Source organism: Salvelinus alpinus, chromosome 29, assembly GCF_045679555.1.
Source record: "Salvelinus alpinus chromosome 29, SLU_Salpinus.1, whole genome shotgun sequence".
Classification (NCBI taxonomy): domain Eukaryota; kingdom Metazoa; phylum Chordata; class Actinopteri; order Salmoniformes; family Salmonidae; genus Salvelinus; species Salvelinus alpinus.
The window spans coordinates 30,824,175-30,840,794 of NC_092114.1; the positions used below are offsets into that span (position 1 = coordinate 30,824,175).

At 46.3% G+C, this 16,620-nt stretch overlaps 1 protein-coding gene across 7 annotated transcripts in view; it reads left to right on the forward strand.

The window, feature by feature from the left end:
* Nucleotides 1-16,620, forward strand: part of LOC139558427 (receptor-type tyrosine-protein phosphatase U-like) — a 291,923-nt gene that overhangs the window by 242,421 nt on the left and 32,882 nt on the right. For 4 of the 7 annotated variants that reach the window (XM_071373548.1, XM_071373553.1, XM_071373549.1 and 1 more), the window contains 4 exons: nucleotides 7,777-7,849; nucleotides 8,069-8,145; nucleotides 12,895-12,912; nucleotides 16,134-16,170. In XM_071373548.1, the coding sequence (XP_071229649.1) occupies nucleotides 7,777-7,849; nucleotides 8,069-8,145; nucleotides 12,895-12,912; nucleotides 16,134-16,170 (205 nt within the window). The remainder of the gene's footprint in view (nucleotides 1-7,776; nucleotides 7,850-8,068; nucleotides 8,146-12,894; nucleotides 12,913-16,133; nucleotides 16,171-16,620) is intronic. The other 3 variants (XM_071373551.1, XM_071373554.1, XM_071373555.1) reach the window with 1 other exon arrangement.

Genomic DNA, 16,620 nt, shown 5'->3' on the forward strand with positions numbered 1-16,620 from the left:
GAAATATATAGAAGAAAAAAAACTTTTTCCCAAACACAGTGTGTCTAAACTCTGGTGTCCAAACACCCAGCGCGCCCTAGACCTTCTGTCTGAGGACAAACTAGGCTCACCTAGTCACATAATAATACACACAGGCACAAACGACCTGAGAGCACAGCAGGAAAGGGTGGCCACAGCACTGAAGGGAGTGATTGAAAAAGCTTCTTCTACTTTCCCCAACGCACAAGTGGTTATCTCCACCCTGCTACCACGAAAAGACTTCCACCCTGCTACAATACAGCGGGTAAACGCAAGCATTTCCCGTGACTGTGCCTCAAAACCAAATGTTTTTCTGGCCCACCACTCCACCCTGGACTTGAACAGCCTCTATGACCAGGTCCACCTCTACAAGGCAGCAGTGCCCACCTTTGCCCGGACTCTAAAGGACATCGCTCTCAAACGAAGCCCCAACACTTCACACAGGAGCAACAGATCAATAGACACCCCACCCAGACCAGCGAGACACCCTCCAAGACCTCCAGGACCCCCCCCTGGACCTACACACCCCCCCCACATCAACCATGCCCACACCCAATTTAGGCCCCCTCAGATCAGACCCATGCCACTCCTGCCCACCCCATGCACCCCACCCCCGCAAAGAGGGCATCAACATGGAAGTCACACATACGCCCAGGTAGTGAGCGGGCAAACAGGCCCAACCCCCACTCTTACACTCGCCCAAGCCAACGGCATGTACCAGATGCTCAGCAGGCTCTGCTCACACTTACTGGCCTGAGGCCAAACCCCGACCAACAACATTGGACACTTTATGGAACAAAAAGCCTTCACTATATCATCCTGGAATATCCAAGGTCTGAGGTCATCTGCCTTTGGCCTAAAGAGCAGGAACCCGGACTTCACCAAAGAAATCGGTAATGCAGACATTGTCATCCTGCAAGAAACATGGTATAGAGGAGACGGACCCACTGGTTGCCCTCTAGGTTACAGAGAGCTGGTAGTCCCATCCACCAAACTACCAGGTGTGAAACAGGGAAGGGACTCAGGGGGAATGCTAATTTGGTATAGAGCAGACCTAACTCACTCCATTAAATTAATCAAAACAGGAACATTTTACATTTGGCTAGAAATTCAAAAGGAAATTATCTTAACAGAGAAAAATGTCCTCCTGTGTGCTACCTATATCCCCCCACTAGAATCCCCATACTTTAATGAAGACAGCTTCTCCATCCTGGAGGGGGAAATCAATCATTTCCAGGCCCAGGGACATGTATTAGTCTGTGGCGACCTAAATGCCAGAACTGGACAGGAACCTGACACCCTCAGCACACAGGGGGACAAACACCTACCTGGAGGTGACAGCATTCCCTCCCCCATATGCCCACCTAGGCACAACTATGACAACATAACCAACAAAAACGGGTCACAACTCCTGCAGCTCTGTCGCACGCTGGGTATGTACATAGTCAATGGTAGGCTTCGAGGGGACTCCTATGGTAGGTACACCTATAGCTCATCTCTTGGCAGTAGCACTGTAGACTACTTTATCACTGACCTCAACCCAGAGTCTCTCAGAGCGTTCACAGTCAGCCCACTGACACCCCTATCAGACCACAGCAAAATCACAGTCTACTTGAACAGAGCAATACTCAATCATGAGGCATCAAAGCCAAAGGAACTGAGTAACATTAAGAAATGCTATAGATGGAAGGAATGCAGTTTGGAAACCTACCAAAAAACAATTAGGCAACAGCAAATTCAAACCCTTTTAGACAACTTCCTGGGTAAAACGCTCCACTGCAATAGTGAAGGTGTAAACTTGGCAGTAGAAAATCTTAACAGTATATTTGACCTCTCAGCTTCCCTATCAAATCTAAAAATCTCAAATAGAAAACCGAAGAAAATGAACAACAATGACAAATGGTTTGATAAAGAATGCAAAAATCTAAGAAATAAATTGAGAAACCTGTCCAACCAAAAACATAGAGACCCGGAAAACCTGAGCCTACGCCTTCACTATGGTGAATCACTAAAACAATACAGAAATACACTACGGAAAAAGAAGGAACAGCACGTCAGAAATCAGCTCAATGTAATTGAAGAATCCATAGACTCTAACCAATTCTGGGAAAATTGGAAAACACTAAACAAACAACAACACGAAGAATTATCTATCCAAAATGGAGATGTATGGGTAAACCACTTCTCCAATCTTTTTGGCTCTATAACAAAGAATAAAGAGCAAAAACATATACATGATCAAATACAAATCCTAGAATCAACTATTAAAGACTACCAGAACCCACTGGATTCTCCAATTACCTTGAATGAGTTACAGGACAAAATAAAAACCCTCCAACCCAAAAAGGCCTGTGGTGTTGATGGTATCCTTAATGAAATGATCAAATATACAGACAACAAATTCCAATTGGCTATATTAAAACTCTTTAACATCGTCCTTAGCTCTGGCATCTTCCCCAATATTTGGAACCAAGGACTGATCACCCCAATCCACAAAAGTGGAGACAAATTTGACCCCAATAACTACCGTGGAATATGCGTCAACAGTAACCTTGGGAAAATACTCTGCATTATCATTAACAGCAGACTCGTACATTTCCTCAATGAAAACAATGTACTGAGCAAATGTCAAATTGGCTTTTTACCAAATTACCGTACAACAGACCATGTATTCACCCTACACACCCTAATTGACAACCAAACAAACCAAAACAAAGGCAAAGTCTTCTCATGCTTTGTTGATTTCAAAAAAGCCTTCGACTCAATTTGGCATGAGGGTCTGCTATACAAATTGATGGAAAGTGGTGTTGGGGGTAAAACATACGACATCATAAAATCCATGTACACAAACAACAAGTGTGCGGTTAAAATTGGCAAAAAACACACACATTTCTTCACACAGGGTCGTGGGGTGAGACAGGGATGCAGCTTAAGCCCCACCCTCTTCAACATATATATCAACGAATTGGCGCGGGCACTAGAACAGTCTGCAGCACCCGGTCTCACCCTACTAGAATCCGAAGTCAAATGTCTACTGTTTGCTGATGATCTGGTGCTTCTGTCACCAACCAAGGAGGGCCTACAGCAGCACCTAGATCTTCTGCACAGATTCTGTCAGACCTGGGCCCTGACAGTAAATCTCAGTAAGACCAAAATAATGGTGTTCCAAAAAAGGTCCAGTCGCCAGGACCACAAATTCCATCTAGACACCGTTGCCCTAGAGCACACAAAAAACTATACATACCTCGGCCTAAACATCAGCACCACAGCTAGCTTCCACAGAGCTGTGAACGATCTGAGAGACAAGGCAAGAAGGGCATTCTATGCCATCAAAAGGAACATAAATTTCAACATACCAATTAGGATCTGGCTAAAAATACTTGAATCAGTCATAGAGCCCATTGCCCTTTATGGTTGTGAGGTCTGGGGTCCGCTCACCAACCAAGATTTCACAAAATGGGACAAACACCAAATTGAGACTCTGCATGCAGAATTCTGCAAAAATATCCTCCGTGTACAACGTAGAACACCAAATAATGCATGCAGAGCAGAATTAGGCCGATACCCACTAATTATCAAAATCCAGAAAAGAGCCGTTAAATTCTACAACCACCTAAAAGGAAGCGATTCCCAAACCTTCCATAACAAAGCCATCACCTACAGAGAGATGAACCTGGAGAAGAGTCCCCTAAGCAAGCTGGTCCTAGGGCTCTGTTCACAAACACAAACACACCCCACAGAGCCCCAGGACAACAGCACAATTAGACCCAACCAAATCATGAGAAAACAAAAAGATAATTACTTGACACATTGGAAAGAATTAACAAAAAAACAGAGCAAACTAGAATGCTATTTGGCCCTAAACAGAGAGTATACAGTGGCAGAATACCTGACCACTGTGACTGACCCAAACTTAAGGAAAGCTTTGACTATGTACAGACTCAGTGAGCATAGCCTTGCTATTGAGAAAGGCCGCCGTAGGCAGACATGGCTCTAAAGAGAAGACAGGCTATGTGCTCACTGCCCACAAAATGAGGTGGAAACTGAGCTGCACTTCCTAACCTCCTGCCCAATGTATGACCATATTAGAGAGACATATTTCCCTCAGATTACACAGATCCACAAAGAATTCGAAAACAAATCCAATTTTGATAAACTCCCATATCTACTGGGTGAAATTCCACAGTGTGCCAATCACAGCAGCAAGATTTGTGACCTGTTGCCACAAGAAAAGGGCAACCAGTGAAGAACAAACACCATTGTAAATACAACCCATATTTATGTTTATTTATTTTAACTTGTGTGCTTTAACCATTTGTACATTGTTACAACACTGCATATATATAATATGACATTTGTAATGTCTTTATTGTTTTGAAACTTCTGTATGTGTAATGTTTACTGTTCATTTTTATTGTGTGTTCAGTAGGCTGCTGCTGGAGGCTTATTTTAATAAGCAGCATTCAATATAAACCTCTAGTGGCTGTTTTATACCATCTCTCAATGTAAAGCTATTTCATTCTTCTCATATCTCTTTCAGATCTATTTGTATTTTTACCAAGAGTATATTAATTAAATGGCTTTCAAAAAAAAAAATATATTGTTCTATTTGTGATTTACTTCAAAATCCCTCTATTCACCCAATAGCATTTAGCTTGTATTTGTACCTGAATCCAAACCTCCAGGATTCCAGATGTGCTTTTCGATTCAGTAATCCCACCCCTTGAGGGCCCAACAAATTCCCCCTTCTGAAATCAATACCATGGTTGCTTTTTCACTCCTCCATCGCTTTTCCTCTCCTCCCGTCTTGCTCCCTCAGTCGCTCCCGTCTGTCGCCTGGAGAAATAAAGGAGATGAAGGAAAGATCAGTGGGAGACTGGTGTGTGTGCGTGTGTGTGCGTGTGTGTGCGTGTGTGTGCGTGTGTGTGCGTGTGCGTGTGATGTATGTATCAGTGTGAGAATGGCTGTAGGACTTCATAACCCTTATTTCCCACTGGGCTGCTGAGGCGGCCATTGATCAGGCATGCCGCAAAGAACTGTGGGAGTTTATAAATGGCACTACAGGGCTTCTAGACTGGCTCAGATAGAACAAGGCTGAAGTCAGATAGCTATAACCAGATTACAACTAACTGGTTAGACTGTCAGGTTAGATCCAATCCTCCTCGGGGCTTCTGCTCAGCAGGCAAAACTGGTTGAAAGGATGTCATTACAAACCAGATTACAACAATGATTTATATACATCACTGGATTAGAACCAGTTGACATCATTTCAACCAGCTATGCCTGCTAGGTATATGTTCAGCCTCGGGGCTTTAGGGGAGATAAAGAACATTGATTGAAACAAGGAGAATTTCCTTCTGACAATCAGCAGCTGAGACCCTGATGCATGATATAGGTGTGCAAAAAAGTCTGTATATGGGCTGGTTCAATGTTAGTCAGGCTCTGCTGTAAGGAGAGTGAGAAGGAAAGTGAAAAGGAAAGAGGGAAGGAGAGAAAAGAAGAATGAGAGAGGCATCATGTCTTCTCTAAACAGGATTAGGTATGGTATTACCTGTGTAGGAGCGCGGTGCAGGTGTAATCCTCTGATCAGCATGCTGCCCCTGTCCCTGCGCTGTAGGTGGACGGCCGCCCCACGCTGCGATTGGGCCGAAGCTGATGAGGGTCTTAGTGAGCCGGGTTTGGAGCGCCTGGATGTGCCCGGTGACGCAGCCAGGAGATAAGCCTGTCTTAGCGTTGTAACGCGTGAACGTGCCACAACATGGACGCTACCGCCGCCATTGTAAAGTGTTTTCCACTAGTGCCGTCTGTCGGCCATACACCTGATTAGACTCATTTTCACCCTAATACTTTTTCCACTTAAATTAACGATGGTACTTTTCAATTCGCTAGCCAAAAAAACGTCTGCATAGCCCTCTCACACTAGAATGAATGATATGCATCTTTTAGCGATCTATTGTCAGTCACAAAGTGAGTGACGACTGGGAAATACTGCTGTCCCGCCTCTTGAAACCTGGGTGTGTGTTGCGTGCACTGTTGTTGCAGTCAAATGTCTTTACACTGCAGGAGAGAGCATGAATTTGCACGTCCCGTATTATGTGGTAATGATGAGTTGAAATCCACCTAGCCTATTGTTTTCTGGCACATTGGACCAGTAAAAACAAGTGTTGGGCCAGTGGATCTGGCCTGATTTTCAGCGCATTTTTGCATTCCAGTTCTATTTACCTGCTCTGTTGCAGTCTACCATTGAAGACTACACGCGGAAATGTCATGCTCTTTGTATTTCAGCAATATGATTGGCCGTTCATTCCAAGCTCCTGTGACTCACAACTTCTCGAGTGGTACTTGAGTTGATGCCTTCACCTGTCCAGCCCAGTAGAAATTCTGTTCGAGCTAGTAGACGTTTTATTTCTTTATTTTTACAGTTTTCTACATTGTAGAATAATAGTGAAGACATCAACATTATGAAATAACACATATGGAATCATGTAGTAACCAAAAAAGTCACCATTTTGAAACATTGCCATATGTCTGCTTAGAATCATAGGTCCAACCGCTCAGACGCTACAGACGTTTTCGTGAGAAGACAGATTTTCCGCATGTCTCATGGTCTGAGAAACCCCGCTCCAACTCTGCCAACTTTCATGGCGGATGCGGTAGATTGAGACACATCTAATGCAAAAACCCAGATATCTCTAGATTAAACTGATGGATTTTGATGGGGATTTTTGTATTATGTTACTGTACTTAGATTGACGCACCGGTGCGTCAATTGACTCTAGGAGGTTAAAAGGAAGCTTGAAGCCCATGGAAGTCGACAGACTAAAAGCCCAGCGCAGTCAAAATGAAAATGTTCCTGTGTTTTATATTGTATTGTACAACAGCTGTTGAAACTAACACTGTAAAAGTGTGATAAAAAAAGCAGTGTTATGATTGTGATAGCTGCTATTTGAAATTACAATAGAGCAATAGAATGTACCATTGGACACCAAAATAGAGTTTGGCTACTCCATGTGTTGTGGAAATCACTGTGTTCCTTCGCAAACACGTCTGTCACACTCACTCAGTCACTCATTCTCTCTCTCGCTCTCTCCCTACTCTCTAGTCTCTACTCTCTCTCATAAAGTTGATTTAGATTCAATAGATTGTATCTCGCTGTTCTGCCAGATTGTGTATATTGTGCCATAAACATCTATCACAAATGTAGCGCTTTGATACCAAGGTATTATAAAGCACTTGGATTGCAGACAGGCCTACTCTCCATGCATATGGAATGAGAGGGACTCAAGCTTGCCTATTTACCTCCTCTCCTCCTCTCATCCCCTTCTTTTCCTGTCCTCCACATTTCTTCCTCTACTCCTCCTGTCGTCTCTTGGATGCTCTCCTCTCTCATCTCATCTCCTCTCCTCTCCCCCTCAAGGCCATATCCATCCTTCATAGCCGGGTGTCGTCTCTCAGCCTCTTCTTCTCCTCACCATGCTCTTATAGATATGTCATGCCTATCAGAAATAAGAGCAGTGAATATGATGGTGAAGTTAATCAGAGAACCTCAGGGTGACAGTCTAAATGAGGTAACAAAGCTAAGGAGACGTTAATCTGATGACACACTGTGTGTCCCTTGTGTTCTAGCAGTATTTAACACTCCAGTAACCAAGCTAAGTATTTCACTGTGGTGTTTAAATCTGGTGATGACACAGAATATCGCCTGTATGCTAACGATATCTCACTGTCTTTGTGACCACTTGTTCCATCTCTTCTCAGAGCTTCTTTGATGGATGGGATGTCACCAAGAAGAAGGACAAGACTAAAGGGAGACATGACAGTTTGCTGGGGCGTAAGTACTGTTCAGACCCTCGCTCTACAATGGAGTGGTGTGCCTTGTATGGAAGAGCGTTTACAGGAAAGCTACTGGAACGTAAATGTGTTTACAATTAGTGTATTAATTATAACCTGTCCTTAAGTCAGTTGCTATTAACAACCACTACTTTGTTTTGTTTTGTTTAACCTGACTTCCTGGTTAGATAAAGCTGACATAAGTCCCTCTCCCTTGTAGATGATCGTCATCGAGTCAAGCTGCACTCCCTCCTAGCAGACCCCAACTCTGACTATGTCAATGCCAACTACATAGACGTAAGTTACCCTCTCTGTCTCTCCGTCTCTCCTGCCCCCCACCTCCAGTCTGTACTGTCTCTGCCCACAGTTGCTCCTTAAACTGAGACTCAGCCGTACGATCAGCTGTGGGAACCAAAGATATTGCAGAGTGACTTACGATGTAAGAGGCTGTACTTGTGAGCATCCACACAGCTTCTGAGCATGTGCACGAAAGTTGGCTTTACTCTATTGCAATGTGATAGCTGTGTGACAACAACTGCTGCAGAGATGAGTCTCATGCCTCATGCGGAACACTGCCTGTTATTGTAATGCTAACTTTGTATTGTTAATTCCCGATCCCTCCCGTGAGAGCTGTGTGTCTGGCCCAGTGCTAGAGAAGTGCTAAAGGAGGGGTTAATGTAGTCTCTCCCGGCAGATGTCTGAAGGTTGGCCACAGGAAGGAGAGACTCTTGGGTAATGTAGTCTATCCTAGCAGCATTTTGTAGGCTGGCTAAAGCTGGCAGGCTAGTGTACAGTATCTAAGGATGTCCAGTCTATAGGAACTCCAGTCCACAGCGTGTGAGTATGTGACATCTAGAATCTGATCAGAGTATTGTCCTGTATCTGTATCTCCCTGGGGGAGTTGTGTTGTGTGTATGGCCCAGTGCAGGAGAAGTGAGAGACTCCTGCTGTACTGTGTGTTTACAGGTAGTCTCTCCCAACAACCCTCTCTTTGGCTGGCCTCAGTTGGCTGGCCAGTACATTGTGTCTAAGAATGTGACAGCGAGGATATCCATTTAAAGAGGATTGTCCCCTCGTCCTGGCATTGTCCTGTCTCTTTATCGCTGGGGGTACCGGAATGGGTATGGGATTTGAGATAGATATCGTGTCAGCAACACCATACGATTCAATAAGATCCTAAAAGATCCTATAAGCTAGGAGTTTCTTTGTCCTCTGTGACAGCTGACGACTCGTCCAAAAGCTCTCCTAAGTCGACTCCGAGCTGAGTCTCTCTCTGTCTGTCTGATGATATCAAATACCTGATCCTGTCAATCTGGTGATCAGTTAGTTGGGATCTCACCTGTTCAGCTCCAGTGATTCTCATTCAGGAAACCAAGCCCAGTACCAGTTCATACCTCATCCCAGATACTATCTCTTCCAGCTCTGTGTCAAAGCTGTACAGCTAGTAATGTAGCTAGTGTTGGAGGAATATCCAGTTTGGGTGCTTGAGCTAGGGCCAAGCAGTGAAGGAGTGAATGAATGAATGAATGAGAGAGTGTGTGTGTGTGTGTGTGTGTGTGTGTGTGTGTGTGTGTGTGTGTGTGTGTGTGTGTGTGTGTGTGTGTGTGTGTGTGTGTGTGTGTGTGTGTGTGTGTGTGTGTGTGTGTGTGTGTGTGTGTGTGTGTGTGTGTGTGTGTGTGTGTGTGTGTGTGTGTGTGTGTGTGTGCATATGCGGAGGCATTGCTGAATATGCACGCAGGTCAGGTAAAGGTGGCGTTCTCAAAAACCTCTTTTAGCAACTATTTCTCTTTGTTGAACACAGCCTGTTCAGTGAAGTGCCCAATCAGAGCAGGAAATAGCATACAGCGTTCTACTGCGTTCGTCTCCCTCATTGATTAATTGTTTCACCATTGTGTTGTTTAACAAAAGAAGATTTAAGAGAAAGAAATAAGTAGAAAAGAGAAGCTAAAATGGATAGAAAAGTAAAATGAAAAGGTAAAATTCATAGAAAATAAAAAGGTAAAATGAGCGTTGACTCAGGAGGTTGAGGTTGAGGTGAAGGGGAAGGTTTTTGTGTTAGAGCTCATGGAGAGTGTACGGGCTCTGGTTCCATTCTCCATTCACCCCCTCTTGCCCTTTGTAAGAGCTCTGGTTCCATGCTCCATTCACCCCCTCTTGCCCTTTGTAAGAGCTCTGGTTCCATGCTCCGTTCACCCCCTCTTGCCCTTTGTAAGAGCTCTGGTTCCATGCTCCATTCACCCCCTCTTGCCCTTTGTAAGAGCTCTGGTTCCATGCTCTGTTCACCCCCTCTTGCCCTTTGTAAGAGCTCTGGTTCCATTCTCCGTTCACCCCCTCTTGCCCTTTGTAAGAGCTCTGGTTCCATGCTCCGTTCACCCCCTCTTGCCCTTTGTAAGAGCTCTGGTTCCATGCTCCGTTCACCCCCTCTTGCCCTTTGTAAGAGCTCTGGTTCCATTCTCCATTCACCCCCTCTTGCCCTTTGTAAGAGCTCTGGTTCCATGCTCCATTCACCCCCTCTTGCCCTTTGTAAGAGCTCTGGTTCCATTCTCCGTTCACCCCCTCTTGCCCTTTGTAAAAGCTCTGGTTCCATGCTCCGTTCACCCCCTCTTGCCCTTTGTAAGAGCTCTGGTTCCATGCTCCGTTCACCCCCTCTTGCCCTTTGTAAGAGCTCTGGTTCCATGCTCCGTTCACCCCCTCTTGCCCTTTGTAAGGGCTCTGGTTCCATGCTCCGTTCACCCCCTCTTGCCCTTTGTAAGAGCTCTGGTTCCATGCTCCGTTCACCCCCTCTTGCCCTTTGTAAGGGCTCTGGTTCCATGCTCCATTCACCCCCTCTTGCCCTTTGTAAGAGCTCTGGTTCCATGCTCCGTTCACCCCCTCTTGCCCTTTGTAAGAGCTCTGGTTCCATGCTCCGTTCACCCCCTCTTGCCCTTTGTAAGGGCTCTGGTTCCATGCTCCGTTCACCCCCTCTTGCCCTTTGTAAGAGCTCTGGTTCCATGCTCCGTTCACCCCCTCTTGCCCTTTGTAAGAGCTCTGGTTCCATGCTCCGTTCACCCCCTCTTGCCCTTTGTAAGAGCTCTGGTTCCATGCTCCGTTCACCCCCTCTTGCCCTTTGTAAGAGCTCTGGTTCCATGCTCCGTTCACCCCCTCTTGCCCTTTGTAAGAGCTCTGGTTCCATGCTCCGTTCACCCCCTCTTGCCCTTTGTAAGAGCTCTGGTTCCATGCTCCGTTCACCCCCTCTTGCCCTTTGTAAGAGCTTTGGTTCCATGCTCCGTTCACCCCCTCTTGCCCTTTGTAAGAGCTCTGGTTCCATGCTCCGTTCACCCCCTCTTGCCCTTTGTAAGAGCTCTGGTTCCATTCTCCATTCACCCCCTCTTGCCCTTTGTAAGAGCTCTGGTTCCATGCTCCGTTCACCCCCTCTTGCCCTTTGTAAGGGCTCTGGTTCCATGCTCCGTTCACCCCCTCTTGCCCTTTGTAAGAGCTCTGGTTCCATTCTCCATTCACCCCCTCTTGCCCTTTGTAAGAGCTCTGGTTCCATGCTCCATTCACCCCCTCTTGCCCTTTGTAAGGGCTCTGGTTCCATGCTCCATTCACCCCCTCTTGCCCTTTGTAAGGGCTCTGGTTCCATGCTCCGTTCACCCCCTCTTGCCCTTTGTAAGGGCTCTGGTTCCATGCTCCATTCACCCCCTCTTGCCCTTTGTAAGAGCTCTGGTTCCATGCTCCATTCACCCCCTCTTGCCCTTTGTAAGAGCTCTGGTTCCATGCTCCGTTCACCCCCTCTTGCCCTTTGTAAGAGCTCTGGTTCCATTCTCCATTCACCCCCTCTTGCCCTTTGTAAGGGCTCTGGTTCCATGCTCCGTTCACCCCCTCTTGCCCTTTGTAAGGGCTCTGGTTCCATTCTCCATTCACCCCCTCTTGCCCTTTGTAAGAGCTCTGGTTCCATGCTCCGTTCACCCCCTCTTGCCCTTTGTAAGAGCTCTGGTTCCATGCTCCATTCACCCCCTCTTGCCCTTTGTAAGAGCTCTGGTTCCATGCTCCGTTCACCCCCTCTTGCCCTTTGTAAGAGCTCTGGTTCCATGCTCCATTCACCCCCTCTTGCCCTTTGTAAGAGCTCTGGTTCCATGCTCCGTTCACCCCCTCTTGCCCTTTGTAAGAGCTCTGGTTCCATGCTCCATTCACCCCCTCTTGCCCTTTGTAAGAGCTCTGGTTCCATGCTCCGTTCACCCCCTCTTGCCCTTTGTAAGGGCTCTGGTTCCATTCTCCATTCACCCCCTCTTGCCCTTTGTAAGAGCTCTGGTTCCATGCTCCGTTCACCCCCTCTTGCCCTTTGTAAGGGCTCTGGTTCCATGCTCCGTTCACCCCCTCTTGTTCTATTTGAAACTGTCATTAGCATATGGGCCCTATGAGGACACCTAAATCATCGTTAGGGCTGTCTACACCGCTGCCTGCGTGTCGTGGCAGGACCCCTGACTAGCCTTCCCGCTAGGCTAACCCGCCCCCAGACGCCATACTAAATGATTAATGTGAGGAGGAGAAGGGGATAAATGGGGGGGTGAATGGTGAGATGAGGGGTGGAATTAAGGGTCCACTGCCGATCTGCAGTTCTTCAGACAGGTTCAATGGAAAACCCTGTCACTGATTTGGGTGAACCTAATTGTTTTCATGGATGGTGGGGCTTGGGTTTGACTAGATAGGAGGAGGGTTGTGTCGTAGTAAAAGTGTAGCATGTTTGGTTCACTTACTGTTCCGTGACCACTCCGCACAACAGGAAGTTGAAGAAAAAGCTTGGGTTTCTACCTCTTTGCCATGGCAACAAGTGTGAGGTGTGAGGGTTTACACATTGATTCTCCACTGGTAGTGTGAAACAATCTCTCTCTCTCTCTCTCCCACTCTTTCTCTTTTTTCTCTCCGTCTCTCTCGCTCTCTCTAACCTCCGAGTTCTTTCCTATTACCCTGTTCTTTAATCATAATAATTAGCTTATTTTTTCCTTGCTTCCTTCCTTCTTTTTCTCTTTCTCCTTCCATCTTTTCTCAACCTTTGGGGCTTCTTAGATCCGGATAAACAGGGAAGTAAGTACTACGACTTCTCTTTCTCTCCTATCTATCCACCCAGTCACCCTGTGGCCTCTGCGTACCCCCTTACTTCCTTCCACCTTTCCATCGCTCCATTACTTTCTAATCTCTCCGTCTCTGACCCTCCCAGTCCCAGGCACCAGCTGCTCCCCAGAGTTTAATTTAGCCAAACCTGCTCTGCTACACCACTACACTCTCTCTCATCTGCAGCCAGACTAGACTCACCTAGATTTAGGGATTTGTATTAGGTTTGTCTGTCCACCATCACAGCAGAGATGACACAAAGCGTGTCTAACTGCAGGCAAGTCTGTCCCAATAGACAGAACCAGCAGTTAGAGCTTTATATTACATATGACACCTGCCCCCCATCAGAAATGGCACAATGGAACCAATGGGACCAGAACAGTCTAATGTTGCTTCCTAAATGGTACCCTATTACCACCACACTGCCCTATTACCATCACACTGCCCTATTACCAACACACTGCCCTATTACCAACACACTGCCCTATTACCACCACACTGCCCTATTACCACCACACTGCCCTATTACCATCACACTGCCCTATTACCACCACACTGCCCTATTACCACCACACTACCCTATTACCACCACACTGCCCTATTACCACCACACTGCCCTATTACCACCACACTGCCCTATTACCACCACACTGCCCTATTACCATCACACTGCCCTATTACCATCACACTACCCTATTACCATCACACTACCCTATAACCATCACACTGCCCTATTACCATCACACTGCACTACTACCATCACACTGCGCTACTACCATCACACTGCCCTATTACCATCACACTGCCCTATTACCATCACACTACCCTATTACCACCACACTGCCCTATTACCATCACACTGCCCTATTACCATCTCACTGCCCTATTACCACCACACTGCCCTATTACCATCACACTGCACTACTACCATCACACTCCCCTATTACCATCACACTGCCCTATTACCATCACCCTACCCTATTACCATCACCCTACCCTATTACCATCACACTACCCTATTACCACCACACTGCCCTATTACCATCACACTGCCCTATTACCATCACACTGCCCTATTACCATCACACTACCCTATTACCATCACACTACCCTATTACCATCACACTGCCCTATTACCATCACACTGCCCTATTACCATTACGCTGCCGTATTACCATCACGCTGCTCTACTACAATCACACTGCCCTATTACCATCACACTGCCCTATTACCATCACACTGCCCTATTACCATCACACTGCCCTATTACCATCACACTGCCCTATTACCATCACCCTGCGCTATTACCATCACACTGCTCTACTACAATCACACTGCCCTATTACCATCACACTGCCCTATTACCATCACACTGCCCTATTACCATCACACTGCCCTATTACCATCACACTGCCCTATTACCATCACACTGCCCTATTACCATCACACTGCCCTATTACCATCACACTGCACTATTACCATCACCCTGCACTATTACCATCACACTGCCCTACCCTATTACCATCACACTGCCCTACCCTATTACAATCACACTGCTCTACTACAATCACACTGCCCTATTACCATCACCCTGCACTATTACCATCACACTGCCCTACCCTATTACCATCACACTGCCCTATTATCATCACACTGCGCTACTTTTGGCCAGTCTATTACCTATATAGTTAATTACTTTTGGCTAGAGCTCAGATGCAGAGACCCATGCAGAGAAAGCATGCAGGACCAAAGCCTGGATAGATACACACACGTTCAGATCAGACACTGTAGGGACTACTAGAGCATGTTCACAGGCAACACACTCACTGCCACACCCTGAACATTACATGTAAGACTCAGGTCTGTTTTCAACCTGTTTTCTGCCCCTGAATGACATTCTGTTGGATGTTTCTCACACATAGATTTTCATTTAGTGTTTTGGCTAATCTTCGACTGCGTAGTGGGCTATCTATCTAGGCCAACTAGATAGGTTTGAAGGGGGTCCAACTTGCTGTGGAAGAAGAGAAAATGTAAAGTGGGAGATTGCCAACTTCAAACTTTGTCTTGGCTTTCTTCTTGTGGCCACTTGCTTTCTGTCCCATCATGTTGTGGCGCTGTGATGGATTTTATCATGGTTTATGTGTGGTGGGGAGCATGAGATAAAAGTATATTTTTATTCAGTTCTTTTTCATCCATTTTGAATTTCACACTACTTGATGTGATGCTGTCTGCTCGCTGTAGGTGGAAGGTGGTGGTTGCCTAGGTGACAGACAGGAAGCACACACACACATAGACACACACGGTTATCCATCTCCCCTCCTCTCCTCTTTGTGTGGCATGGCACTTGTGGAATGGGGTTGTGTGTGTGTGTGTGGGTGTGTGTATTCCCTTACAGCCAGGCGCGATGATGGGATCATGCCCAGGGCTGGCGGATTTGTCTTGCTTTACATTCTCCACACAGAGAGAGAGTGAGACCATGAATAGCCATCCCATCTGACAGTGTCCAGGCTGGATCATAGCAGCACTAATGCATCCCCCAGGAGAACATACAACGGCAGATCAGTCAGTGTCAATGGCTCCTGGAGTCACAGATCTGTCGCTGCTTTTGAATGAACTCCCATTCCCGCTGCATGCAAAGTAGTGTCAGTGGCACGCATCGAGAGACAGAAACTGAAATGGAGCTCGCTCATGCTGCTGGAAATGACCGCTTTGCCTCAGACAGTGTCAGATGAAAGCTGAAATTATTATAATTTCCCTTTTGTAGTTTATTATTGCTCTATACCTGAACAGATAATGGTAAAATGCTGCCTGAACAAAGAAGCTAATTGGTAGGAAGCTGCCCATTGAGAAGATTACGGTCCCTCTCTCTAGACAATTATGGCCGTTGTAGAGAATTGTCCTTTAGCTACCTGTTATTGGTCCTATTTTTACAATATGAAAACATTATAATATGAAAACCAATTGGTATTATATCTAGGTGGAAGATGAATACAACGCAAGCTCCACTACATATACAGTGTCATTCAATACCAGGTGAAAATGAAGAGAGGATACGGAGGGAGGGGGATGGGGGTGGTTCTGTATAGTGACTCCAGGGACTGGTCTTTACACTGTGCTACTCTGATGATCAACTCTCTCTCTCTCTTTCTCTCTCTTTCTTTCTTCCTCTACATCTCTTTTTCTTTTTTTCACAGGGGTACCAGCGATCAAACCACTTCATAGCCACCCAAGGTGAGTGCCATTGGAATCAATAACTGGTCAAATATCGTATTCTGTGTGTGTACTGTATGTATGTATGTATGTGCATGCGCAGCCATGCCTCCCAGTTGTTGATGTTAAAATAATGATGTGAATTATTAATGTTTAAACACCAGTGGGGGCTGCTGAGGGGAGGACGCCTCATAATAATTGCTGGAACGGAGCAAATGGAATGGCATCAAACACATGGAAACCATCTCTTGCGCTCTCTCTCCTAGCTCTTTATCTCTCTCGCTCATCTCTCTCTCTCATCTCTCGCTCTCTCTCTCCCGGGTGGCGCAGCGGTCTAAGGCACTGCATCTCAGTGCTAGAGGCGTCCCGACAGACCTGGTTTGATTCCAAGCTGTATTACAACCGGCCGTGAATGGGACTCCCATAGGGCGGCACACAATTGGCCCAGTGTCGTGCGGGTTAGGGCTTGGC